Source organism: Copadichromis virginalis, linkage group LG13, assembly GCF_057382275.1.
Source record: "Copadichromis virginalis isolate Kocher_CV1m ecotype Utaka linkage group LG13, C_Virginalis_male_GT1.1, whole genome shotgun sequence".
Lineage (NCBI taxonomy): Eukaryota > Metazoa > Chordata > Actinopteri > Cichliformes > Cichlidae > Copadichromis > Copadichromis virginalis.
In genome coordinates, this window is record NC_140630.1 from 24,126,786 (window position 1) to 24,154,714 (window position 27,929).

General features: G+C 42.3%; 1 protein-coding gene across 2 annotated transcripts; it reads right to left on the bottom strand.

Annotated features, from left to right (window-relative positions):
- LOC146695735 (striatin-like) lies at positions 1-27,875 on the bottom strand. 2 transcript variants are annotated; one of them, XM_085478120.1, is made up of 17 exons: positions 27,521-27,875; positions 14,279-14,382; positions 11,993-12,066; positions 10,082-10,160; positions 8,908-9,072; positions 8,609-8,744; positions 8,348-8,510; positions 7,510-7,620; positions 5,461-5,604; positions 5,213-5,349; positions 4,461-4,636; positions 3,927-3,974; positions 3,719-3,840; positions 3,459-3,626; positions 3,226-3,366; positions 2,521-2,709; positions 1-1,566 (listed from the first exon to the last, which is right to left on the bottom strand). In XM_085478120.1, the coding sequence occupies exons 1-17, from the start codon at positions 27,731-27,733 to the stop codon at positions 1,397-1,399; spliced, it is 2,340 nt and encodes a 779-aa protein (XP_085334246.1). In that variant the 5' UTR covers positions 27,734-27,875; the 3' UTR covers positions 1-1,396. The 2 variants fall into 2 exon arrangements, with proteins under 2 accessions (XP_085334246.1, XP_085334247.1); XM_085478121.1 differs by lacking the exon at positions 7,510-7,620.
- Positions 27,876-27,929: the final 54 nt, after the last annotated feature.

Consider the following 27,929-nt stretch of genomic DNA (forward strand, 5'->3'; position numbering starts at 1 on the left):
TTAACATTTTACAGCAGGTTTTATTTTGAACATACTTTCATATACAAACCAGTGACTGAGAAAATGGCTCATTTGAAGCTGTACTCTACTCGTACAACATCGTAACTTTTCTTATTACCCTCCTCAGTTTACAGTAAACTGGAATTGCAGGACATTTCTCTTCCCTTGGTGTCGGATGGTCAACTCATTTCAAATAGTCCTAAAGTACTGCACTAATTTCCTGCTAAACACTGGACTACTGTAAATATCTGGACATGATACATCACATTGTAGTTAAGCATGTCCACACGACTGGGGAAAATTACATACAGTACAAGCCATTCACTTCAAACATGAGCAAACTGGCCAAAAATCAGTTAATTATGCCTAACGTTGACATCTAGAACCAAGTTTGAATTGTAATTATATAACCAAGATGGTTTACTTTGGACACATATGTTGTAATCTTACTTCTGAAGTGTACAATTACTTGAATCTAACAAACAGGCAATATAATTAATGGTTTTTATCACTCTACCAGCTTTGAAATGCACAAAACTGATTCCCCAACCACACTTATCAAAAAGGAGCACTCAAACTCACGCTGCACAGTAAATTTTAAGACTGAATATATATTTTGTTTATTATAAGCATTTGTAATTTTACATCCAATGTTAAAATCAACAACTTTGTGACAACCAGCTCCGATTCGCCGCCACCCCCCTCCCTCCCTGTTCCCCGAAAACAAGCTTGTTAAAATAACGTTTTCAAGACCTTTTTAAAGCAAAGGCACATTTGTCAATACGTGTTTTTAAAAAGGAAAATAAAGGCAGGCCAGCAAGCAGAGTCAGTCTGGGAAGCAGACAAAGAGGAAGTGAGAGGCTTCCGTGACAGCTCCAGCGGACCTTCGGTACCCCACGTTTCTGGAACACAACAACAAAACCTGACTTGGAGTAAAGGGCCCGGACCTGGTTTTGTCTCAGAGGGAAGGTCGAGGGCCTGAGGGATCCGGGGTGAGCGTGAAACCACACGGGCAGAAGAAGAAGACGGGGCTTGAGACTTCATTTCTCCACTTCACGCTCTAACACTTGTCCTGAGCCTCCGAGCTTTCGAGGTTAAATTTGAGTCTGTATGCAGGGGCGCTGTGGCCGGTCACACCCAGGCCTGCCTGGATGGTAGATGGGGGACCAGAAGGGCAGTTCCCCTCCCGACTGGCCTCCCTGCTGACCCTTTCTATGGACAGTCACAGCCCTGCTAGTGGCTACATAGTCTGCAAGTCCGACAGGAGACCAGTGGGCTGGGTGAGGTGGGATTGGATCCCTGCCTGAAGGTCCTTCCTCTGCTGTGTCGCCATTGGTCCCTGATCACGGGAAGATGAGTCAGAGAGCGGGGCTGTGGGGGGAGACGCAGCTCCGCGTCATACAAACACCTTGGCGAGAGCGTCTGCTCCAGCACTAGCAATGTAGCATTTTGACGGATGGAACGCCACATCGTGGATCGATTCCTCAAACTTCTTTCTGTGAGCTGTGAACTCCTGGATGCAGGTTTTACTCTCCAGGTTCCACAGACGGATAGAGCAGTCGTGACCTGTGGAGAAGATGACGAGTGAGAAGAGTTGCAGAAGTGAATTTGCGCGAGTATGAACAGCTTTATGAATAGGGATGGGTACCAGTATCTGGTGCCATTATGGCACGGTAGTAACTGTAGTAACCAGACCTACTGAGATGTCATACACTTTGGATTCTAGCCAATCATTTTACCTTTGCAAGCGTAGTAGGCGGGCCCAGGTACGTATGTTCTTTTAGAGCAGAGCTACAGATTAAAAATGCCCTGGCTGTACTTCACAGCAAAAGATGCAAACTCAGCAGCAACAAGTGCTTTAAGGTGATACTGTGCAAAGGAGGTAACACCTCGAATCTGATGAAACACCTGGCGACGCATTGAGTTTTTTTAAAAGCCGAGAAATGCACTGTATTTGATAGCTTGATGCAAGACCTCACACCACATCTACTGCGGGTGTGGGTGCCTGTTATCGGACCCGGAGTTAGCAACATCCCCCAAGAACCCGAAGAGGAGAGTCCTGGCCCCTAGCCCTGCCAGTGTAGCAGAAATGATGACGGATGATGATGCAGCAGCAGCTGTTCTTCTCTGCGTGAGTAGCTTAATGTTGTTCATGTGTAATTTACGTTCTGTGTTCTCCATTCTTTAAGCACCGGTTTGAGCACCGGCACAGTTTCAAAAGTACCGGTTTGGTACTGGTATCGGAAAACGTAAACGATACCCATCCCTATTTATGAACACTCTTATAAGTAACCCATAACAGTGTTATAGAGAATAATCCTTTAATTGTCCCACAAGGGGAAATTTGGTGAATATTTTGAGAATTCTAAACACTGTATATTTTCTTCTAACTTCAGACGCATCTAAAATGTTTCCAAGTAAATTCAGCCGACACACTGTTGGGCGAATCCACCTAATAAACCAGAAAATGTTAGTTTTGGTAAATTAAATCTAGGATAGGGAGATTCATAAGGTACTTACTGCCTGACATAAGATAAAGTCCATTAGGGTCCACTGCTAAGCTGGTGACAGCATCCAGATGGGCCACCATGGAGTGAATCAGCTTCCCACTGTTGTTGTCAAAGAACTTGATGTGTCTGTCCTCCTGCGCAGTGATGGTGATGGGTAGAGTGGGATGGCTGAGGACCTTGTTGATGTGAGAGGGAGTGCCTGTTGAAAACAGATGAGCACAATGGACTTTAAAACAGCAGCTATGAGACAGCAGAATAACTAAAGGGATGATCGGTCGGGGGGAAAAAAAAAAAAAAAAAAAAAAATCTCTTTTCAAAAATTTACAAATCAGGGTTCTTGGCATAAATATAAATTATGGATTTAAATGCACATGTACAATACAATTTTAGTTTTGTAGACCTCTCATAAGTTTTTTTGATGCTGAAATGCATATTTAGTGTTGTAAAACACATATTACAAATACTAAACATTAACATCTATCTCCAGATCTTTCTAAAATTAAACTAGTTTGGACAACAAGCAACAGCAGCGTTTTATTTCCTTCAGCCACCACTAGATGTTAGTAAAGACCCTTTATTATGGCCTTAACATGTCTTCAAAAATAGCTTCAACCCCTGAAAACTTTTACTGGTGATAAGCTTTTAAGGTTTTTCCTCCACCGCTATCACACTGTGCTAGTGTTGGTGTGTTAGTGACCAACAGCTCCAAACCTACCTGGCTCCAAATTGGACTCCAGACTGAGAACCAGCTGACGGGTCTCCATGTTGAAGAGGCCGATTTGCCCGTTTGTGAAAGATGTGACCAGATGAGCTGGATCACTGCACACCAGATCTACCGAGGAGGGAATTCCCAGCTCTGGTACAGGAAAAACACAAACAAATTATTTTACCTGCTCAGTTGACAAAATGTTGAAAAACGAGGATAAGCAAGACGAGTAAAGTCAGTACTTTTGTTTTCGTTGAATACTGCGAGGGCAGGTGAGGTGGTGTTGGCGTCCCACAGTCTCACCGTCCCATCCGCGGAGCAGGAGAGAAGGCGCTGGTGTGCGCTGCTGTACACCAAACCCCAAACAGAGTCCGTGTGTCCGCTCAGGGCTCCTCGCAGCACAGATGGATCTGTGAGAGAAATAATGAAGAAGAACTCCATTCAGACATCGTGATCTGATTAGAAAACCCTCAAATTACAACAAAACCCACGAGGCTGTTACCGTATGAGTCGTAGGGGTCGATGTTGGGATTGGGGGTGTTCCAGCACTGAATAGTCCCGTCGACACCGCCGCTGAAACACTGCTCCCCTGTACTGCTCATCGCCACACTCAGTACAGCACCCCTGTGGTGTAAATCATGAATCATCTATTAAACCAGCACTAACACAAAGTTTTATTCACGCCGTGTTTTGTTTTTGTTGTTTTTTACCTGTGAGCCCTGAAAGTGTAGATCGGTTCCACATCTAAGGACGTACTTCTGCAGACAAACAATTTGCATTTTATTATGACATACAGAACTAACCAGCAGAGAATAAATGTCAAAGACTTGATTAAATGCTTTAATGTGCCGTTGCACCACTGAGCTGACATCACACTGTTTAATTGTCTTATTCACAGTAACTGTTCCCCTTAAAAATGACTTCAGCTTCCTAAAATCCAAATCACTACCAGACTGTGTGTGGGCTGCAGAGTTGTGACACGGCAATAACAAGTCTTGGGAAGCAGTGTCGTCAGCTCTTTGTCACACATGGGATCGGTTTCCTGTGACTGTATCATGTGACGGCACGGCAACAGAGACAAGCGCACTCCTTACGGGCTTCCAGTCAAACAGACGAGCTTTTCTCTTTAATCAGCGTCGCTCTGCTGCTGCAGCACGACACGCTGAGCTCAGAGCGTCTGTGCGTTTAATTATTAAAAAACAAAAACAAAGGATGAGGTGATGTCTGAGTAAAGGCATTCGTACTTTTTGGCAGGAGCGGTCTTTTGGAGGTTCCACATCTTGAGCGTGTGGTCTTCTGAAGCGGTGATCAGGACGGGCTCCACGGGATGGAAGGTCAGAGCCCGAATCCCATCAAAATGACTCCTCAGAGTGAATTTGGGGTTCCATGTTTTTCTCATGGCGTCTTTGTTGTTTCCAATCTGAAGAGAAGATGGCAGAACTCAGCATCCAATCAGCAGAATGAACAGCTTCATAAAGTATAAGCAGCAGCTCAGAGCAGAGCCACAGTTGGATGCGAAGGATTTTGTTTATTTATTAGCAGCATAAAGTAACAGTTTCATAGATTTATATATAAAAAAAAGAAGTATGATTAAAAAAACCCCTCAAAGGCAGCATAACTGTCACTATTTACTGCCTGTCATGAAAACAACTTAACAGCTTTGTTAATTTTTCAGTACTTTGATAAACATCCTTTTTTTGCATAAAATAAACATCAGCCCATCTTAACACAACAAAAAAAACAAAAACTTTTGGAGCCACGTGACTTATATTATTGCAGTAAATGTGATCTAAAAAGATCTTTTATCTTTATTACATTTTGTTGGCAACAGTTTATAAAAACAGCTTTTTGATGCGTTTTTCCCCTGTGACTTAGACAATGTTGTTGCGATCAGAGAAAGAAAGCAGGATGCCACATAAGCTAACATAAGGAAGTAGTTTTCTCTGAAGAAGTGGTCCTGTGAGTCTTTGAATGATTTCTGTGTTTTCCTACTCACATCGTAGGCGAGACTGTCGGCCTCGTTGGCCACAGTGAGTCCAGCCAGCTCCCCCAGGCCCAGCTCACTCTCCATGGCCTCGTCCGTGCTCATTATGAAAGACTTCCCTGAGGTGGGCGGGAAGGTCAGCGACTCAACTGGGAAAAGAACAAACAATTAAATAAACATGCAACCCGATAACTTTGTGGGCAATTTTATCTGATCTATTGTTTGACTTCTACATCCTGCTGGTATTTTTTCTGGAGCACCTTCATCCGTTCGGTTTGCATCGTGCTCGTTGAATCGGGGTACGTTGGGCCGGGATTGAGGGGCGGGTGCAGGCTGGATGTGGGATAAGTCCTCTGCATCTCGAAGGTTAGCCAGCATGTCCTGCAGCTTGGATCGATTGGGTCCTGTTTAGCAAGTCAGGTTAAGAGTTAAAACAAAAAACACACACATAAAAATATTTTGTCAAAAAGCTGCAACTACAGGCTGAAAGAAAGAATGCAGATAAAGACGGAAGGAAGGCAGCATTAAAAGGCAAGAAAATAAATTATAAACTCTGATTGTAAAGGAAGGAAAATGAAGAGAAGCCACCAGAAAAAACCTCGTAAAATGAGAAAAAGAGAAGTTGCTGAGGCGCATTCATCACCAAAGGGTGTGCTGTGTGGAGAGGGTAACTTCAGATAGAGCTGCGTTTTGAGGCGTGATAAATGAATATATAAATGTATATGTAGTGTTTACTGTGCAGGACTACAGGGCTGCATGCATTTCCTAACAGAATTAAACCTGATTGTTCAAGTAAGTCGTTTGACTGTTTTTAAAAGTCTCCTTGTGACAGAAAGCAAGACTGCAGGCATCAGCTTAGCTTAGCATACAGTCCGGAAAGAAGGGCAATAGTTGAGCTCAGAGCAGCTGCCAGGGAACCTGCAGAGACTTGAGGTAGTCCCTGGGGATGTGTACGACACGCAAACATGGAAGTGGACTTTATCTTCTAATCTATTTGCCTTTATACTGGGTGTAAAATATGTTATACATTGTATATATGAGGTTTCAGCAGGCCATGGGCTTGTCTATTCATTTGGGAATTGAGCCCATTTTTCAGGGTTTCTGGAATAAACAAAAGGCAATTAACAGCTAGAGCTAAATGTAATCCCTCTTTTGTTTCAACACATGTTCTGCGAGCAACCGGAGCCTGCTCAAACCAGATGGTCAATAATGAATATGCAGATATCTGTTTATATTAAAAAGATTGCCAATGGGAGGAAAGCTCTGTTGACTCTTACCTGTTGTTTTCATATAATGGTCTCTGAATGGGTCAAACTAACAAAACATAACAGACTAATTAGCTTCAGAGGTGGATGTAGCTCAGTTTCCTTACATTACCGTAGAGGAAGGGCAGCTGTTATGCTGCTTATAGACAACAGATGGATAACAGAGTATATTGATCGTACAATTGAATTCTCAGCCCAGTAGAAATATTTCTCCCCCCCCAAATGTCAAACTACTTCTTAAAGTGCCAGATGATCTCCTCCACACAGGCACCAAAGTGATAAAGCTCCAACACAGCAGGAAAAAAAGCCAACTGTGTAAAGTGGTGTTACAGTCAAGAGCAGAAGAAAGTGAAGCAAACTTGTTGTTGATCTCATGATTCAATCACAACAGCAGGAAAGCAGAGCGTGGGTCTCAAAACAAATGTGAAATCTAAGAGCTCTCAGTGGCTGAATGGGTCTGAAGTGGGCTGCCATTATGAGAGCTGTAGTATTCAGCTGAGTCACTTCACTGAGTCACTGAAAAAAATAGCGTTTAATTGCCATCAATTTATGGCAGCGGCAAAATTACTCGTTACTGTTGCATCAACATGGCTGACAGATGAGGGTAAAGATGGTGAGGATTATGTTATTATGACTGGAGAAGATACAGAAACAGATGACTGAGGGTACTATTGCTGGCCCAGATGGGACACAGATGGACCTATCGTCACGGCTAACTCATTAATCTTATATTTGACAGTGTAGAGGAGAAGATGAATACGGCTTAAAAAAAAAAAAGAAAAAAAGAAAATGCTTAAATGGGATAAACATGCATTGAGCATAACAATGAGTTTGGACAGGAAAATGATCACCAGAAGACAGAAGAGACATCAGTTTGAAAAGACGAAGAAGACGAGAGACAAAAAGATAAATGAAACTGAGGAGCAGCCAGAGACGGAAATGAAATTTTGTTTTTGATTTTAGGCTTTTTGGCTTAGCTCAGGAAAAGTCAGGCTCTACAAAGAGAGGAGAGGGAGGGAGGCAGCATCGCCCGACAGGACTTACTCTTCACCCCCTTTTTCCCCTTGCGCTCCTTTTTGTACTCCTCCTTGAGTTTGGTTATCAGGCCCGGGTCCACGTCCCAGGCCTCAGAAATGGGAACCTGCTCGTCCTTTTCTACACAGGGAGAACAAAACCAGACCGAGAGGCTGTTGAGGAACTGGCCTGGTCGAGGCCCGATTTGCCTCGCAGGGCCAAGGCTCATGCTCTCCTGGAGGCTTCCCTCAGGAGAGCAGAAGGTCTGAGGTGAGCACCTTTGACATTACATAACTGGGAGCAGCATTTTCAGGCATCTCTTTTAATCTGCTCACGATTTCTTTTCCAGTCTATGTAAAAGTAATGGCAGGGTTGTTAATGTCATGTGGCGGGTTCTCAGTGCTAAATCTGACCAGAAAAATCATCCCATGCATGGTCTAGTGTACTGACTTTAGGTTTACAGATGACTCAACACTAAGATCTGTGGTCAGAGTCAAAGAAAACACCTCAGCATGACATTAAGCCCATTTTTTTTGATCAGTGAGATACACCGGGAACACACAAACAGGAGTGGGATGCACATTGTGGTCACAGGTTGGCTGGCTATGGGAACACACGGCGGAAAGGATAAGAAACTATGATTAAACATAAACTCCCAACATCATGACTAATGACCACAGCATGATATGTGAATGACAAGTACTCCATGAACGGTCACCAAACTGAAAACAAGATCTTTACATTTACTCACAGATAATACAAAAAGGAAACATTTTGATATCATAACTGCTCTAATTGTATCTAGTGTCTGGCTAATAGTGTCATCCACTCCAAACTCTGATCTGTTGGTGATTAACGTGTGACTCACCCCAGTCTGTGCCGTCCCCGGTGCCTCTAGTCTCTGGCGAGGTGTCCATCTCGTCAGGACTAGACAGGAAGTCGAAGCCCTTCATCACTTCCTCTGTGTCAGGGTCCTCAGTGGTGTCCATACTGGCGGGCGACGTAGACGATGCAGGCTTCTTCCTGATGATCTGCAGGGAAATCATTGCCGGCCATTGTTAATAGTATAGTAACAACTTCTGCAAAAACACGTGAGAACAGAAGGTGGGAAGGTCGACTGGTTTCTTACCGTCCTCGATTCCACGTTAGTCCTGTCTTTCCCCTCGCTCTCCTCTTCCTCGTCTTCATCGCTGAACTCAGCAGCTGCATTCTCAATGAACTTGAAGGCTTCCAGTACAGCGCTGGTGTCAGAGAGCTCCGTTTTCCTGTTGAGTGAGAATGATTCATGCATTAAACACACAGCTGCACTAACTATGCTTTTAAAGCAAGCCTTTCAATTCCATTATATCAGCTTTATTTGACTTTCATTTTCAGTCATTCTGTGATATACAAGGAGTGTATAGACACCCTTAAAGGGTGTATGCTCACCCTCTGGTGCCCTTTGTTGTTGCGTCTGTCCCGTTGACCAAAGGCTCGGTGCTCGTGCGTTCCCCTGTCCTTCCAGCTCCATCCCCGGCTAGTCCTAGCAGTGCTCGGACTCGCTGGGACTTTACATCTAAGATGGTGTCTGTGTAGCCCACCTCCTGTAGGTACCTGGAACAAAGTAAGAGGATTTAAATATGGATGCATATGGTTTCCCCCAAGTTTTTAAGTAATATTTGTGCAGCAGTAAAGTCCTGCAGTGACGCAAAGAAAGACAAAATTAACCCGGCTGCGTTACTTTTACTGTCTTGACCTCACCATGAAAGACACAAAAGCACTTCTCGCTGTTAAAAATGTCTCTAACAGTCAACAGTCTCACCACGACAAGCTACTCATCAGATATTACACCTGCCCTGTGGGGACGCAGAAGAAGCTTTAGCAATCTGAGCGGGCGACTGAATGAAAGGGAGGGGTGTTTTAGCACATTATTGATCTGTCCCATGACACGAACTCGTGAATAAATTGGCTGCATCATCAGGCGGCATGTTGGGGCAGATGATGTGTGAGGCTGCCTGATGGTGTCTGGTTTATTTACAATGACAGACTAGAGAGCAGGATGATAGGATAACCACACTCTTGAGTGTGCTGGGTGCACCAGAGGAAAGGAAACACACGGAGCAGGTAATGATGGCTGCTGGCCATGTGAGGGAGCCCTTTCCCACACTTTCTTTTTTGGCCCATAGTAAGTAGACTGACACAAGGGACAAATATCTCAGAGAAATGTAAGCAGAGGTTGGAAATTGATTAAACTTGATTCAAACCAACGCTTTCTGCTTATTGGGCCCATTCTACGTGTTTCTACAAAAGGGTTTCAGTTTTCTCGGTTCTGAGTTTGAACACAGTGAAGAAACAGCAGAAAAAAGGTGTGCATGTGACTCAGGGAAAGGCTGTCATGAGTTTGACGTAACTGATTTGCAATGTGCAACTGCCAGGGAAAAAAAATTGCCTCCAGCAATGATTAAGCAATTAATAAGCTTGGAAGCACACCATTCCAGTGATTTGGACATTTCAGTTCTCAACAGAAGACGTCGATTTCAGTGCAGTTAATTTTAGCGAGTTTAGTAGGTTTCTGGGTTGAAGACCGTTTTTTTGATCGAGGTTTAAAAGCGCGTGCACTCACTGTCTGAGGAGCTGACGGCCTTGTTTCCAGGACAGCTGATTGTTGAGCGATCCAGAAGTCTCGTTCTCATTGGCCTCGTCTGGAGAGAGACGAGGAGGACACAAATCAGGGCAGCGCAAACAGACATTATTTCCACTCTGTAAACACGACCGAGACATTCCTAAATCACAGCAACCATACACTCGTGTACTCAGTTTCTTTCAGTCTATAAAAGGTTAAACACACTTATAGAGAAAAGAGTATGGTTTCTCTTTGAATCGTTCCAGTGAAAACGAGTTGATTTATTAATAAACTCACTTAAAAAACAAACAAAACAAAACAGCTTTAAACAAAAATATTTACATCCTTTAAAAATTTTTGTTCATTTGACAAAACTGGATTTTGATGCTGCTTTGACTTTAAAGTGGATTTTCAAAAACTCACTGTCACCAGCTTTTTCCGTGACGTTAAAGCAAAAACATTTGATGTCGTGTGATGAATTCTAACACCGCTGAAACGACTCGTCTCTGCCCCACCCGTCTCATGACATACTAGAAAGATCAACAACGTGTGCTGGTGCTTCCAGCATCCAGCCCGACACGCTCCGTCTTTCTATGACAAACAATGAAGGTTTTCAAAGCTCACTTTGATACTTTAAGTCAACAGTCCGTTGGCGAGTCAGCTGGGAATTTTGCATGGAGCACAGAGACGCGTTAATGAGGTTTAGACTGGGTGGGAGAGTGTGCGTATTTATGTGCGTTGCAGGGTGGAATTGGCAGGGCAGAGAGATGAGAGTGCCTTAAAAACTGGGTCATGCCTAATTCAAGAGGGTGATGAGCGGGCAGGTGTGCCACCACACCAGCAACACCTCCCACTTCTCGTCTCTCACTCCCCCCACCCGCCCCCATCAACCAACACCTCTCCCCTTCACCTCCTCTCATTCATCAACACTTCAAGGGCTCGGGTGCTTTGAAGAGCTCTGATGAATAGAGATGAGGAGAGGAAATATCCCAATCTGACTTAACGATGGCAGTGGACCCAAACATGAGAGGCCAATTAAACTATAATAATATAACAAGAAACAGGTAGCATGCAGATTTCAGAGTGATGCTGCTGTTAAATAAGGTAAAGGAAAACACGCTAGAGATGGAGAACTGATGCCCAGCATCAAAGATTAATTTGTGCGAATTCTTCTAACTTGGTTTTAGTCATGCAAAGAGATTTGGTTGCATTTCCCAGAATTCTTGGATGTACATTCCCAAGCATCGAGCTCATTTTCCAACAACTGTGTAGCTGCTTTCCATCAGCAGGTTGAACTAGAAATGGCTACATTTTCACATTTCTACGCTCTTAAGGACTTCTTATCTATGTTGAGCTGAGAGGGAGTTGCACCCCTCACTTCAACACTAGTAGCTTTCATTGTGTGGACTGTTTCTGTTTTGATTGTTGTTCTCACAGCATTAAAGAAAAGCAGTCATTTTCATTACAGCTTACCAAGCAGATTAACAAATAAGTTAACAGGAAAAGGAGCACATTCTCGCAGTTGTGAGGCTACGGCAAGGTAATACTTGTGCTGTTTGAAAACTCATTACTGATTTACTGTTTCAGCTCCAATTACATTGTTTCTAGAAATCGGTTTTCCAGAAACAATTGTCACTGTCACCCTGAATAATCCTAACCATTTCTCAGGGACTGGTTTCTATGAAAAACCTCTAAATGCTCTAGAATGAAATATTTGTACTATGGCAACGAAACCTAATCTTTCACTATTCAGGAACTTCTGAACAGATCTATCGAGACAAACAAGATTCAACACGATCGCAGGAGCTTCGCATGCGTAACCATCCTGTCACCAGAGGTATGTGAACTCAACAATCACAGTGATTTAGTGTGAGGAGGTGGAGCTGGCCGTTTGGGTCTCCATGGACTTACCCGAGTCGTAGCTTGGAGGCTTCATGTCACCTTGGTTTAACTCTGTCCCATATTTTAACTTGTGGTACTTGGCTCTGGGAGTAAAAGAGAGAAAGGAGAAAAAAGGGGGACAGAGGCAAATAAGTAAACAGGATTGATCAGAAACGGCCCAAAAAAGCTATTTAAAAAACTCATTATGCACAATATTTGCATAATAAGCTCCCAAAGTCGGCCCAGCTGCAACTTGTTCTACTTCTCACAGACCGGTTAGCTTAAACAAGAGGCACACTTGTAATAGGAACGTAAGACAGCGTGTACCGAATCATTAAATAGCATATTTCTGACAGTATATAAAACAGGACTGCTTTGAACTCGAATTTCCAGCATTTATCGGCTCATCGTAGTCTCCTGTATACGAGTGAACATATTCAAATTAAATTATTTGAATGTTTAGAGACAAATAAGGAAACAGGTAAATATTCACATTTGAGCAGCTGAAACTAGTAAATCTGTCTTTTTTTTCTTTTTAAACCAAAAAAGACGACTTAATCAGTTTTCTGTTAACAAACAATTAAGTGACTAATGTTTTTTTCAGCTGTGGGGGATAATATATGCCAACTGACATAATAACCTTTTACTCTACAAGCCTTTAGGTTACAGTCGCTGAAATTTTATTTAACTTGTTTGACATTTCCAGTTGCTGTTCAAAACGGATAAACATTAATGGAGTTTACACATACAGTGATGACATCACAGTTTCAGGTGATTCAGCTTTCGCAATAATGACGTGAAGTTTCTTCCAGTGGCTTCACACGCATCCACAACAGTGGAGTCCACACAAGGAGCGCTTGTGTTCACTCATGTCTGTGATGCAGAGGAACCATCACATGAGAGCGGTGTGAAGCAACCCCCATCAAAATCTAATTCATTTTAAATTGGGTACACCCTACATTCAGAAAGCCATTCCTGATATTGCTTTGAGATACCCTCGGAGACATGACCGGTTGCTTAGCAACCAGGCATAGTGGTAGTAATTCTGGGTTAAGTGTTGCTCCAGAGGCAACGTCTGTAGTGATCTCACTGGAGAAAAGTAGACAAATACATGCTGCAAACAGCCAGAAGAAGATCTGACGCTCAAACCCAGAACGATGCTCCTCGCAGAGCGCATGGAGGCAAAATATAACTAACCTCTGAGGTGACCGGAGGAACGAGAAAGTGCTAACCCATTCTGACACCTGTCTAACTCAGTTGTGTTAAGGCCCTCATTAGCCTACACAATCTCCCTGCTCCCAGATCTAATTATGATACCTGCAGCCAGCCATTTCATTTGTTACCTACCCCAGTTTTCACTTTCTTGTGTTTAACCTTTACTTATCCAGGGAGGACTCTGCTCACTGTCTTGGTTCAGCAATGCTTCTTCAGCTCACAGGCTTCAAACACAATCAGAGCCTTCGACTGTCAGCCACAGAGCAGTTACATACATCCTGTGTGGTTGCTGAGACAGTGATCCGAGTGCCTGGCTACATAAAGAATGCACTAAATCACACTTACAAAAATCCAGAGGCCTATTTTATCAGTTTAAAGACTGTTAATTCTTCAAGCCCCGCTGGGGTAATGTGCTCGGTGGCTTAGAGACACTTTAATAGAGATGTGTAGACATCACTGACATCTCTGTTCCAGTGTGCAGCCATGCTTCAAAGAGAAAGGGAAATGCAAAGTGTTGTCACCACCACTACTACTGCATCGCCCTTTCGTCTTGGAAAGAACGTGCCAACGGTGACCTCGCCTTTGGTAGAGAGAGGACTCCTACTCCTTCCAATTCTGTCCTCCTGCTGGGGACCGTGCAGCCATGAGCATCTGACAGCATACAAAGCGTTCATGCCAACACTTGCTCTCAACTGGAGACATAACACCAGCTGGACTCGGGGGAATCTCTCTAGCACTCTGCTTCTGCTGACACCAGCTGAGACATCAGACTGGGACAGAGAAAATAAGAGGAAATTTTGGGGGGGGAGGCAAAGAAAGCCCACTACTCTTTAAGCATCAGTTTAGCTCCGTGGCTGAGCAGGCGACACGGCATATGGCTGAAACACAGCGGCTCGAATCTTTATCAACAAATCCAACGTGATGCTTTGTTGACTAGTGAGAATCTGACACAGCTACGGTACCCCTTAAAACAGTCTCAGTGGCAGGAACCTTTTTTTTTTTTTATTATAAAACCTGAAAACACTGCATTTGTTGGAGACTTGCTGAGGTATGTGTGTGCTGTGGGTGGGCTGCAGAAGAAGTGGGTGGTAGGGCACTCACCTCTCTTGCTTCAGCGCATACTCGAGCATTTTGATCCTTCTGACAAGGTCTTTCTTCAAGTTCTCCTGGCCTTTCCTTTCCCCCTGCAGGAAGGCGATTTGGGCCTGAAAACACAAAAATAGGACTGTCAGTAAATAGCTGAGAGAGTCACAGTGGTTGCTTTTATAAATAGAGCTGACGTCTCAGAGGTTTTGCCATCTTAGATATTAGTTAACGACGTCAAAGAGATTTTCAGATGTTGCCTCACATCTGAAAAACAACTTCTTTTGTCAAGACTAAAATAGGATGATGTCAAATCAATGTGTGTGGCATGATGGGAAATACAAAGCCTATCTGTACTATTCTATTTTAATCTAACCTCCTCACTCCCCCCACGCGGCAACCGTCCCCCTCCCTCTCCACGCCACTGTCTCTCTTCACTAACAGGCAACAGCTGTTGACGCACTCGGTCTGAGTCAGCGTTACATTACATTGCCGGGTACCACACGCGTGCGGCCATGTGTGCACACATACACACTCGCAATGACAGCGGTGTAGCATACAAACTCACGGTGTAGCATACAGTACATGAGCTGCAGCAAGGGCACTAAAAACACAATCCAGTGTGAAGTGTTTTGCTGTGTAAAGAAATTTTTAAAAGGAAAAAGAATTATCAAGAGAGGTAAAATTACTCTATATGGTTGTATTTTATGAACCTTATTATGCCTTTTCATCCATTAAAGCAAAGCTGGTATGGCTGGTTTTCACCTTTTGAGTCCACCATGCACGTCCTCATGACAAATATTTTCCTGGTGACACCGACATTAGCAGGAATCTCAGAGGACTTTGGCAGGTGTTTATGTGTCCGTCTGTGGGCAAAGTCTTTAAACCACGCAAGATACACGCACAAAACAACACAGAGGTTTATTTAAGAAGAAATTCAAGGTAAAATACAATCCAGCCTCAGTCTGATGATTTGATGACCCAAGCCTGATGTGTCTTCATCTGGCATACACAATATTTTTGAAGACAATTAGGTGATTAATTCAGAGAACTCATTGAGATTGCTGCTCAAGTAATTCCATCACAAGATGGTCTCTAGTCTTTTATTATTAGATAGCCCCTCTGTTTTTATGTGGTTAACAAACTCAATTATTGTGAGGCTGGAGAATGAAAATCATTTTAAACACAGGAAAAAGGCTGTAAAAAGTCACAGATCCTGTAGAGAATTACAGTATCGCCTCCGAGTTTTAGCCAAATTAGCAGACGTTTCCTTCTGGTTTTGTTCTGTAATAATGCTATGTGTGTCTAGATCAAAGAAAAACGCACATTAGCATACATTTTCACTTGAAAAAAAAAAGGAAAGAAAAAAAAAGTATGCGTTCTTCCCAGCTTAAAGATTCCCGTTTTGGTTAAGCATGTATTACATCCTTATAAATATGCCTTCCACTAAATATAGTCACAGGAGCCAAATAAAAGATAAACCAAACAGACACAGTCCATCGGACATTATGAGGTTACAGCAAGCCGGGCAAATGACTCTTAAAAGCTGCTAAAGTGTGTAAAAGCTGTGCTGTTTACAGAGAGGATGAGAATGCCGCCGTTTCCATTTCACTGCTATAATAAAATTGCTGTAGAATCCATCTCAGTTGCTAAATGATCACAAGAAAAACAAGAAGCACAAGAAGGGATTTAAGTGCCTCTGTGGAGCTAGGAGGAGATGACAAAATTAACTGGAGTAATGTTGAAAATCATTAACACAACCTGAACAGCATCATTAAGGTCGATATGTTGCAAAGAAAGATGGAAAGCAGGAGCACAAGTCTGACTGCTCCTGTGTTTAACTTCAAAAAGAAGACGACAATTCCCTCTAAAAACATCCAAGCTCACATCTTAAGGGGATGGCTATTAACTTGTTTCCCTGCATTTCACTCTACATGCAGAGGATGGTGCGAGTTTGAGTGGGTTGTATCACAGTTTCACATGGATAGCAAGTAGCGCTGCTGCAGCTACTGTTGCCTGCAACAATGAGTCATGACAGCACTTCAATCTGCCTCGAATTATTATGAGCATTTCCTTCATCTCTCCATCACCACAGTCATCTGTAGATGAACTCATCAAAACCAGCCTGCTGTTGTGAAAGTGCAATTACACCTCAGAGTATTTGTCCTCAGTGTGACAGTGCAAACAGCATGGAGTTCAGCTAGGATCAGTCGCGTGATAATAGTGTACACGTGCTTTGCTTCTGAAAGCTGGGTAAGCAGCCACTCTACCTCATACCACTCTAACCATTATATCTACACAGTCTCCAGTTCCTTATTCAGCTTGTTTTATGTGCATTGATCGATAGCTGCATCCATAGTAATGTATTCGGGACTGACAACAACAATATTAACTTTTACTCATCCTTGAGCCACTATGGATGTTGATGGACAAACAAACAAACAAAAACTATTAAACTTTTACTTATTTTTCTCATATTCATATATTGTTATGGTGGATCCAGGTGGATGTGCATCCAGCATAGCCAGTGTAGAGAATGATGAGTGTACACGTTACACCTGGTGCTACTTCAGAGTGTCTTAGGTCAACTGAGAACAGCTGGATTTTTGGCTGGGCTAAAGCTCAAAGACGAGGATGCCCAATCTATAAAGGGCGATGCTGAGGAGAACTGCCAGCTTTAGTAACGTCATGTCACTGAAGTGTTTGTCTTCTGTTGATGTTCAGCTGAATGACTTGTTATTGCAGTTCCAGTTAAGACAAAGGCCAGAATTACTGCTCAGCTAAGCTGCTCTATAACTCAACTAAATCTTCCAAAGCACACATAAGAGAGACAGAAAATGATATACAAATACTTGCAGAATTCAATATGCCCTGGCAGCAGAAGATTTATATTTCAGTCCACATTTCAGAGCTTAGACACAAGAGCTATAGACACAATTTCACACCGTTATGTGAGCAGGTAAAGGGTGTAAGATTTTCTCAGCAGTGATGCTCTGCTGTAACCTTTGATGCATGTATGGGTTTGTGTTGTCCATTCTTATCATTCCAATCAGATTCATGCTAAGACGTGGACAACAGGAGGAGGCAGGGCTGTAAAGCAACTGATTACCTGGTGGAAAACCAGGTGAGAGGGCGGCAAATTAGAAGAATGTAGTTATAAAGGACGGAGGGGAAAAAGGCTTCTTTCAAAGAGAGTAAGATCTGAGGAGATGCGCAAAGCTTCAGCGTCAATTAAATACAAATTATTTTATGCTCTGAATCATGTAAAGCTACTCTAGTAGAGTCCAAGAATAAAAACATGGAGCTGTCCAAGAACAAAACAGGCTCATAAAAAGGTTCATGATGAAAGTAAAATAATAGAGTGTAGAGGACTAGAGAAAATTACAGTAAAGTCCAAATCATACACATCACAAAAAAGACAGTAAGCCCTTATTTATCAGATGAAACACAGATTTGTCCCTGCGGGTGGACTAATGATCAGGTTTGTAGTAGAGCTGGGCGATAGAACGATAACGATATGTATCGCGATATAACTTTTACTCGATAGAGAAATTAAGCTATCGCGATAGACCTCGCTGCTCTTGTCCTCTTAAAAAAAAAAAAAAAAAAAAAAAAAAAAAAAAAAAAAGGTCAGCCAATCCAAATTAAGCAGCGCAGAGCCGAACCAATCACAGCCGCAGCGTCACGTCGCGTGACTTGTTACGTACAGCACAAGTGCCAAGCCGCAGGTGTGTTTGTTTGGGAAACAGCCAGCGCGTAATGGAGGAAATGAGTGTGCCGACTAGAAAAATCAACCGAGCGTGACCGAAGAGAAAACAGATGATGGTTGCAATGCCGGAGAGATTGTCGGACGGAAGAGCCATAGAAGTTCCGTAGTGTGAAGGTATTTCGGCTATTTCAAGTCTGACAAAAACAGAGTAGCGTGCACTGTAAATTGTGCCGAAAGCAAGTCTGGAAATACAATAAACTGGTGCATGCGTCACACTGTGCGCCACGTTATTGTTTCGGTGAAATGAATTTCTACAATACTGTTACTGTTAATTCTACTCTCTGCAGTGTTTAAATGCTTACATACACACAGTTACTGTCCCTCCACACATACGACTCATCTGCTTCTATGCCCCAGCTTTGTTTACTTTTTCCCACCGAGGCTTCTAGACTTCTGATTGGCCAACATTTCTGCACGGTTAGGAATCTAGCGCCACCTGCTGCTTTGGCATGTTCATAGCAGCGTTTTCCTTCATTTCTGCCTTTATGTGTGGACGGGATTATTTTTTAAAACGAAAACGGAAAATCTCCGTTTTCAAAAATACCCGTATACGTGTGGACGTAGCCTCAGTCTCTGACTGGAAGCGCTAATTCGTCATTTGGCTTTTGTCAGACTAAAGTAACTGTTAAAACTGTTTGAAAAGCTCAGCTATACAACAAGGAGAGATTGAGAATTTCCTTTTAGTTCTCAGTTTATTTGATATTGACAAAGGTTAGTCAGTTTTGTCTGTTCTTCTGTAAAACAAACTAAGATTTATTTTTAGAATTAATATTTTGTTTCTAAGTGGAATTGACAATTTAGTCTGTTTCGTTTGTTCTATTTTGAAACTTAAACGCTTTAGCGGCTGCCTTTTGTGTAGTTTGCAATATTTGCCTTTATTTATCTGAAAAAGTCTCATGTTCCTTAAGTACATCTACCCTGTTGAACTTATTATGGGAAATAAATATTTAAATAAAAACAAGCTGCTGATTACTTCACATTTTACTTGTGAGCAACGGCACATTTAAATCTTACAAATATAGTTATTTGGCTTATATCGTGATAGATATCGTTATCGCCTGAAATGAAAAAAACATATCGTGATATGAAAAAATCTCATATCGCCCAGCTCTAGTTTGTAGGTATGACAGAAGGAAAAGAGTGGCGTCAATGATGACTTATTAATAAATGGCTTTTGCACAGAAACACAGAAATGATCATGGGATGAGAAAGGACACAAATAAGGAATTAGAAAACTACTGCATCAGGAAAATCATCACAGCTTGGCTGGCTCTTAAAATAAGTTATACTGTTTATACTGGCTCGAATCCAAGTATCAGTAGCGATCACTGCTTTGGGGCACTGAAACTGGATAACGAGTAAAAGGGTCCACTTACAACTTCATTAAGCTAATTTTGGAGCTATTTTCCATTTAATGGCTCTCATATCGAGTGAATCTGGTCTTTATTTGCTGAAGCAAAAAAGTACATTTCAATTAAAATGTGTCACGACTGCTTCAGTGGAGAAAAACAGCTCAATTGTTTCCACAATGACAGCAAAGGCAAGGCCACACAGTGAAGTCCTATCAGATCCAAAACGATGACAAAGTGTAAGAACAACTCCAAAGGCTGTTATTTCACTCCGGCTCAATTCACTGTCTAATGTTCCACCGCAGATGAAACTGTACATCTGTGCTGCTTGAGATAGCAAGTGGCCATTCACTCCCTTATCCACATGAAGCGCTGGCCCAGGGACCCCTGGAGTCCTGCCGTGCCAGAGATAGAGAAGAGTGCGGCTCTGTGAATCTCTGGCTCGCCATCTCTTCTCCATCAAACATTAACCTTGGGAGGAATGCAATGAGTCAACTCTGGCCATAAAGAGACACAGGAAGCATTTAATTCCCAGCCTCACACTGACTGCATTATTGCGCTGCTGGATAAGGGCTCCTTAGTGTGTCTGAGCAAGAGACATGTAGAATGGGGCATGCATCTAGAGCGCTGGGCTTTTCAGAGACAGGAAAAGGAGGCAGAAGAGATAGGCTAATGCTAGGATAGAGAGGAAAATAAACAACAGCCACTAACCTCTAGATCCTGGTAAGCAGCACTGGTAAGATGGTTGGCTAGCATTAATCTCTTCTGTTTTGAATAACTCTATTCTAAATTTAATTAGTAAAATAAGGAAACATGGACAGGTAGCAGCTTTCACTGCTACTCTACTACTAAATGAAAATATATCTAAGATACAGGTCTACTTTATTCTCTTAGAGTATTTAAAGGAGATACTGATTTTATAATCTTGCGGTATCATTTAGTTTGATGACTGTGGCTGCCATACCATTTACAAGAAAAATCATCTTCATTTGTAACCTTACCACACTTGCATGACTCTGACAAGAGTTAAAAGGTGGATTACTTAACCACACAGTGTTGGCAATGAATGAAAGACAACAGAAGGAAAACAATTCTGTCAAATGTCTTCTTCCGCCTTTCAACTTCATTTTCAGTCAATGAATGTATGATGACTGCCAACCCCATTTCCACAAAATTTAATTAAACAAGACTTTCAAGTCTACGATTTGCGAATGCCAGACATGTTTTCTTCCAGACTAGTTCTGCGTCACAGTCAAAGACGTCCGCAAAACAATGAGTCTATTTAATCAACACAGTGAACAGTGTGAAAAATCCTTCAGCAAGGCTGAGCTCATCACACGAAAAAAGAAATTTGCCGGATATTAATGCATATTTTCGTGAGTAACCACATGCAAAAGAACGGCCACGCAGGCTGGACCTCCAGCCGCAGACTGAGAAGGTGGGGGCAGGGGGGGTTGTGTAAATCCCACGTTTACAATTCAAACATCTTTTCTTTCAGGGAACACCGGATTTACTCTCACCATCACCACAAACTAGAGAGCAACGTGATGGCCGCCCCGATAACTAGCCAAGTACATTCCATGCATGCCATAACAAAAGTACCAAAAGGAAGAGAGGAGAAAAAAGAAAGAAAGAAAGGAGCCAAAGAACAGAAGAAGCAGCAGGACAGAGGAGCTGGGGCTAATGTAACGTGGCTACAGCAGATAAACATGAGCTCTTTGCAGCTCATCTGGAAAAGAATGAATCTTTGGTATTTGCACCTACTATTTCGAAACACAAGCCTCTCGTTTACATGGACACTTTGTCAGAAAACTATTCATACTGAAGTGCAAAACAGATATTCTGACTCAAGATGTTGTTGGTTGGATTTGCTCCAACCTGCAATGTTTACCAAATCCTCAGTTCATGTAATATTCTATAGCTACACTAAAAGGATCCAAGTTTAAGACCTTTCTGATACCACGCTGAATTATTTGGTACCCTTTCAACGTAAAGCAAAGTGTAAAGGTCACAGTCATTATTGCAACACATTTTTGCATGGTCTTTGCAAACCCAGCACAAAAAAGTACAGAGAACTCAAAACTCAGTATTGCATTGATACACAAGTAAGGAAATCAACAGCGCCATAGAGACAGCAAACTCACTGATCACTTACCGATTTGCAACATTGGGTGTATTAAAAACAATTGTGGACAGATATATTAGGAACAGTGACCACAGCTTAGATATAAAGTCACCTTTTATAAGTCCCTTTGTTGCAGTTGTACATTAAGGTTGAGTCCAGCTGAAGTATTCTTTTTACTATCCTAATGCTAACACCAGTTGCACAACCCTTTAGCCGCCTCCTCCACTCAGCATGCCAAAGGTAACTTAAGTGTTTGCATTATGACAGCTCTTTCCACACCCGCTCACTTCCAGTCAGACAGCACCTTTTAAAAGGCTGCAAACAAACTGCATATATTTCAAATTCAGAGCTCATGTGCATGAGTAGAGACTCAGAAATGCTTTGATGAGCAGCTTAGTGTTAGTCTGTCCAAACTGTGGTGTAGATTTCTGCTTATTTTTCTGGAATATCTCTTGCCTCCCACCTTTTGTACAACACCCAGAAATCAAAAGACAAATAATCAAACTGGCAGAGGCTGCTTCAAGTCAAAAACACATCGTTTTCACTTGAGCTCCATTTTACACTTAAACCATCATCAATCTCATGTGGAGCCGACACCACGGTGCTACCTCGGAGGGTGCAAACACAAGCCTTTTTTGTTGGGCTTCTTAAGGACAAGGGTGCTGCATCCCATGTTTCTGCATTAATATTGCATAAGCCTCGCGTTGCACATGCAGACACGAACACATGTACTTCAAACTCAGAGAGATCAGCACAAACAGCAGCTTAACAAGGATGAAGAGTGTGATGATGTTCAAAGTCTGAAACAGGCAATTTTAAGACAGAGTTACTAAAAAGAAAAGAGCCTGTGGGACTGAAAGGTCTGTGTCGTCCCCGTTTTCTATATTACTTTGGTTTAAAGCTAGTTTGACACAGTTTTGACTTAATTTTCAGACGTATGCAGCGTTATCATTTCTTGTATAAACTATAATATGATGCAAAATGTGCTGGTGGATAAAATATGAGTAGAAGTTTTAGAAAAGTTCGACTCTAATTTGTTTTAAAGACAGGGAGAGAAGCATTTCAAATAAAAAAGGCAAAATGACAGACCAGATTACATCGCATTGTCACCACATTACATCAAGACAACAGCAATTTGATCTGGTGAGTACACCAATTTACAACTCTGACAAACTGCTGACCTCAAATTTACAATAACACGAAAGGAGGCAGCTCTCCCGCACACCCACGTAGGCAGATGAAGGCTGTAAGTGTGAATGGAGGAAGGAGAAGGGAATTAACAAGCCGACAAGGCGGTTCTGCAGCACAGAGAAGGGCTCTGGTGTCAGTCCAACGGTGGCAGCGGAGCAAAGCTCAGAGGGCCGGGCTTTAGTTAATAAACACAGATCCAGTCGGGCTCTTTCACAGGAAAAACACAATCCCCTTTAAACTACTCATTACATTACAAGGGAATATTTCATACGAGGTGTCGATAGCTGCCTTCTCAGTCTGTGAGATCTTAAAAATGTGCACAGTGTTTCTTTGGGAGCCCAAGTTTCCTCTGCCAGTTTCAGAAGGCAAGGATATTGAGAAACCGGTACTTATACTACCATATTCTTGGATGGAAGCACGTACTTTTTGTACTTTCCCACTCAGAGGCGCACACTGAGAGGGCAAAAATAGCTTCAGCTTGGGGGTGGACATAGTATCGACTCAGGAATGACGGTGACTCCCATTTCTGAATTTTTGAATGCCACGGCATGCTTGTGTAGATGTTTGTGCACAGTTCGGTCCTTCTTTTTGCTGCACCATTGAGTTAAATATGCTTCAGGTTTTGCCATTAGTAAAAGTAAACACAACATCACGGCAATAAGTCATCTACCGGAGGCAGGGTAATTCTAGGCTGCTGCCGTCCACACGGAGTGAAGTAATCAAATAGCACGAGACTTCTTATCATGGTAATCTTATTCATGGTAAAAGCTTTTGGTGCAGAAATACAAGAGATGCTTCTATACTGTGAAGACAGCCCACGTTTCAGTGTGCACCCACATGAAGCCATCCAACACCCTGTGTCACCTTCAACCTTCTCCTGGTGTCAAATTATGGCTGCTGACAAATACTTCTGGCAAGGAGATACTCCACGGAGCAGGGATTTCCCCATAACTGGACAGCTAAGGGAGCACAGTGGATGGCCTGTACAGGAAGTCATTTTGATTCAAATTCAATCATCATAACTGAAATAGATCAGCAGTAATCAGCACAGCAGGGTGATGCGAGCTAAATCAATATAGCAATATGAACACGATTTTTTTTCCCCCTTTCTAAATGACAGATCGCTCTTACAATATGAAAATTGTATGTAAAGATCCTGGTAAATAACCAAAGGTCAGTTCGGTTTACTGGCCCCTTCTCTATCATTCAAATTAAAAACCAGCTAAACTAAACAGGCAAAGCCCTCCTCTAGTTTCAGTGCCAACATAAAGCTACTCTGACCGATCCGATGGCAATTTGAGTGACTGTTCAAGCGTTCAACTGGAAAGTAATTATCAGACCACTGACTAATTAAAAAACAGAAAAATCAATCAACTCTTTTCCATGGTATATAATATCAATAAACTCTTTACACTGATAGACACAATCCATGGCTCCTATTCATGCTGGATACTGTAAAGCTGTCTTCTGGTTAATTCTATCCAGGTTTTTATAACCTATTATAACTCGGACACCAACCCTTGCAGGGACTGGATTAACAGGAAAAATAGGAAAACCGGGGGGAGCCGCTACAGCTCACCTGGTCGAGCAGGTGGCCCAGTCCTTGTTGCAGCTTCCTAGCCCGTTTTCTGACCATAATTCCTCCTCACTTTCCTGTCTACTCTACATCTATATGTGTATCAGATTACTAGATAATAACCAAATTCAAGTTTTAGGCTATCGGAAGTTACATTTTATCTTAACATGTTTCTGCAGTTGACAATAAGCATTCTGTGGTATGGAGAGAACTCAGAAAACTTTGATAGATGCATTATGCTCACAACTGCCTTAGCAAAACATTTCCTAGTGTACGCAACATTAGATTTCACTGCTAAAATAACCCTTTGACATTGTGGAAAATTATATTTTTAGCTAGCTAGCTGCATTTTGTTACCATTTCAGTCCTCGTTTGCATATTGTGGTGCCGCCCGTTTCCACTCCAGTGGCTACAGTTTTCTGCACAGGACGCTTGAGCTCCATCACTATACATTTGAAGAAATTACACTGAAAAAGTGATTTCCAGTCATTTAGGCAGGTTCATTGGTTGTTAGCTGCATCTTCAGCAATTAAAAAAAATGCATGTATTTGCTGTATTTCTATTATAAACTCTAAATTGAGTATCTTTGGGAATTTTTACAGCTGCTCTGATAATAGGAAAGGTGGACAATGTAACAATCACCAGTTTTTGTACATAATTTAAAAAGATTTATTAAGTTGAAATGAAATAATGATTATTCTGAGTTATTGTCATCGACTGTTATTGCCAAGATAACATACTAAAGAATAACTAGAGCTGTAACATATGACCACCAGCTCAACAAATCACCTCGACTGAGTCAGTCCACTTCTTACCAATGATTACTTTGCTGTAGTCAAACCATGAACGTATGATGTACAACAGCAGGAAAGGTTGGGTAGAGGAGAACAGTTTCTGTGCAGCTCCAGTAAAGAGGAGTGGCTCTGAGCATGACCTAACAGGCTGGCTGGACAACATTCCTACAGTACAAGCCCTGGGTTTGCCTTCCTCCCAAACAGTGACATAAAACACAGCTCCAACTGTCTGCCATTCATTGACTACACCACCAGTAATAAAAAAAAGGAACAAGGAATCCTGAGAGGTGATGAAACCGCTACAAGTACAACCTTGTCAAAACTTGTAAAGATCTCATATAAGATTTGAGTCTACAGCTAAAAGAAAGACATTGTGCAGACAAGATGATGAACACTATGAGAGGTATGTTGCAGTCGGATAAGGTGGAGAAGAAACGAATGCACTGTTGATGCTGTGTGGTATCTTCCATCAAGGCTCTAGGTCCACAACAGCCTTTCATTATTCATGCATGTCTATTTATGCTCATTTAAATGACTTGCTATCCTTTCTTCCTCACTGTGCCTCTTTTCCTGAAAGTTAACCCATCAAGCCCCTCTATTGGAAAAAGTTATGTATATCTGTGGAATAAGTAGGTGTTCCTCAAGGGCACAGCAAGGTTACTCTCCATGTGGAAGATTTGTAATATGTTAGTCATCGTTTATAATCCAATATAGTGAAATATTACCACTGAAAGACATTAAGGTTAACAGCAATGTTCACAATAGACAAACTAGAGGATTTATTTTAACCAGATACATCCTGTGCCACAAGGATCAGAGCACAAATATGACAAATCCAAAAGTTGCCAATTGTCTGGTGTAGAAAGAATGATTTTCAAAGGATTAACCAGCCTGGGGTTACGTATGACAAAAACAAGAACTCAAACTGAGCGCGCACTTTTTGCCGCCACAAATAAACCACCTAAAGAGCCGTACAGCAGCCTCTCTGTGCTTCACCGCAGTTGTTGCAGCTCCTTCGCTGATAAGCTTGCTTCATGACAGCACACAGGAAGCTCAATACCTCAGCCAGACTCAAAGTGCCGCATGACGCTGATGACTCAAAACCCTACTACACTGATGAGGGTACGTCACCAGTTTAGAAACAATGCCGTGTCTCCCTCTCCTCCCTTTGTTAGCTGAGGTCAGTAAATCCATGGAGCTTCCTGCTGCAAAAATCACAGAAAGTTCCGTTTGGGATCCAGCAGCTGCCGCCCCACAGCCAGGTCAAAATATTGGAAAGAAAAACACATCTTTTAAACATTAGGTACAGTGACAAGAGCACATCTACAATAAGCTGCCCTCTCAACTCCTAGTTAAAAAAATAGTCTGGTGGAAAGAGCCCAAAATCATTTTAAACAGACCAAAAAAAGAAAAGAAAAATCCAATAAGGCTTCGTGTATTATAACCATTACTCCTGGAAGCCAGTATAGTCAGCATGGGTTAATTATTCACCTGCATACATAGTGAGAAAATTCAAATTCTAGTCTTACTGAGAATCTCAAGAAGATGAACTTTGTCAGACATCAATTTCTCGTTTAAGCAAACTCACCACTAAAGATCCCAGCTTGCATCAGGTTTGCAGATTAACAAAATTATAGTTCATGGGACGAAAAACCTGCTTTGTTCCTAAAATAAAATAGAACAAAGCAAGAAAGTAAAATAAACCGCGAATAATTTATTCTGATGCCAATCGTGGAGATATCCCCACACATATATTTTTTTTAATTTAACCTTTATTTTTACAGGTAGCCCTATTGAGACTCAGTGACTCATTTACAAGAGAGACCTGTTCGATCTCTAAGAGAAACGCCGTGCAGTGTTTTAAATTCAGGCATCAGGAGTGGCTTTACATGGCAGCTAGCTTGCGATAAGATTCATAAACAAGACATAGTTACTGCACTCTCTTGTGTAGTGTGTGCCGTCTGTCAGCACTGGCAGCTCCCGAAAGATCAGAGCATAAAAGAAACCTGCTATTATCTCTCCACATCATTTTTTTAATGGGACTGGGAATAAAGCACGATTCAAACAAACACAGGGTGATAGTAGATTTAGCTCGAAATAGCAAGTAGCCATAGTTTACGTTACACATGAACTATTTTGTCATTAAATCTAGCAATCACCTTGGTTTTAAACTGATATATTATCATGTTGAAAAACGCCTAAAGCGAGTTTATCAAACTATAAAAGTAGAGGGTAAGTTTCGTGGTTTTCGCCACAGTAAATAGGTCGCAAACAGTCGTCGTGCAGCTGGCTGAGAGGGGCGCTGCAGCTCGTTTAGCCTCTGAACTACAGCTAGCAAGCTAACCATTAGCCCGAACAATCAAACACACAAACTCAACGCGAGTTACTAGAAAAGGCCAGCCCTGGTAATGCCGCTAATATGTTGTCGTGTACAGAAAAAAATGCAGCTTTTTTACCTGTAATTCGGCTCGTTCCACCTCCCATTGTGCCCTTTCTACTTCGAAACGGGCCCATTCGTGCTGCAGGAAGTGCAAGATCCCCGGGATACTGTACTGCGCCCTAGCCGCCTCCCCAGCGTCGCCATCGGGCAGAGGTCCTTTTCCACCGCCGGGTAAAATGGAGTTGTTATTATTGTTGAAGAACACGCCGGGCCCCGCCTGTTCATCCATGGCCGGGCTCGGTGGAAAGCTTGGTCCGTTGTCTCGCTGACTCGATGTGCTATATATCAGCGGAAGGGTAAAAACCTATTGACGGCGTTCCGTCTCCTCGGCTTGGGGGAATGAACTCACTTTCTGACAGCTAGCTGTCATCCAATGACGTCACCACAAACTCCACGCCTACAGCGAGTTGGCTGGTGGTGCTCGT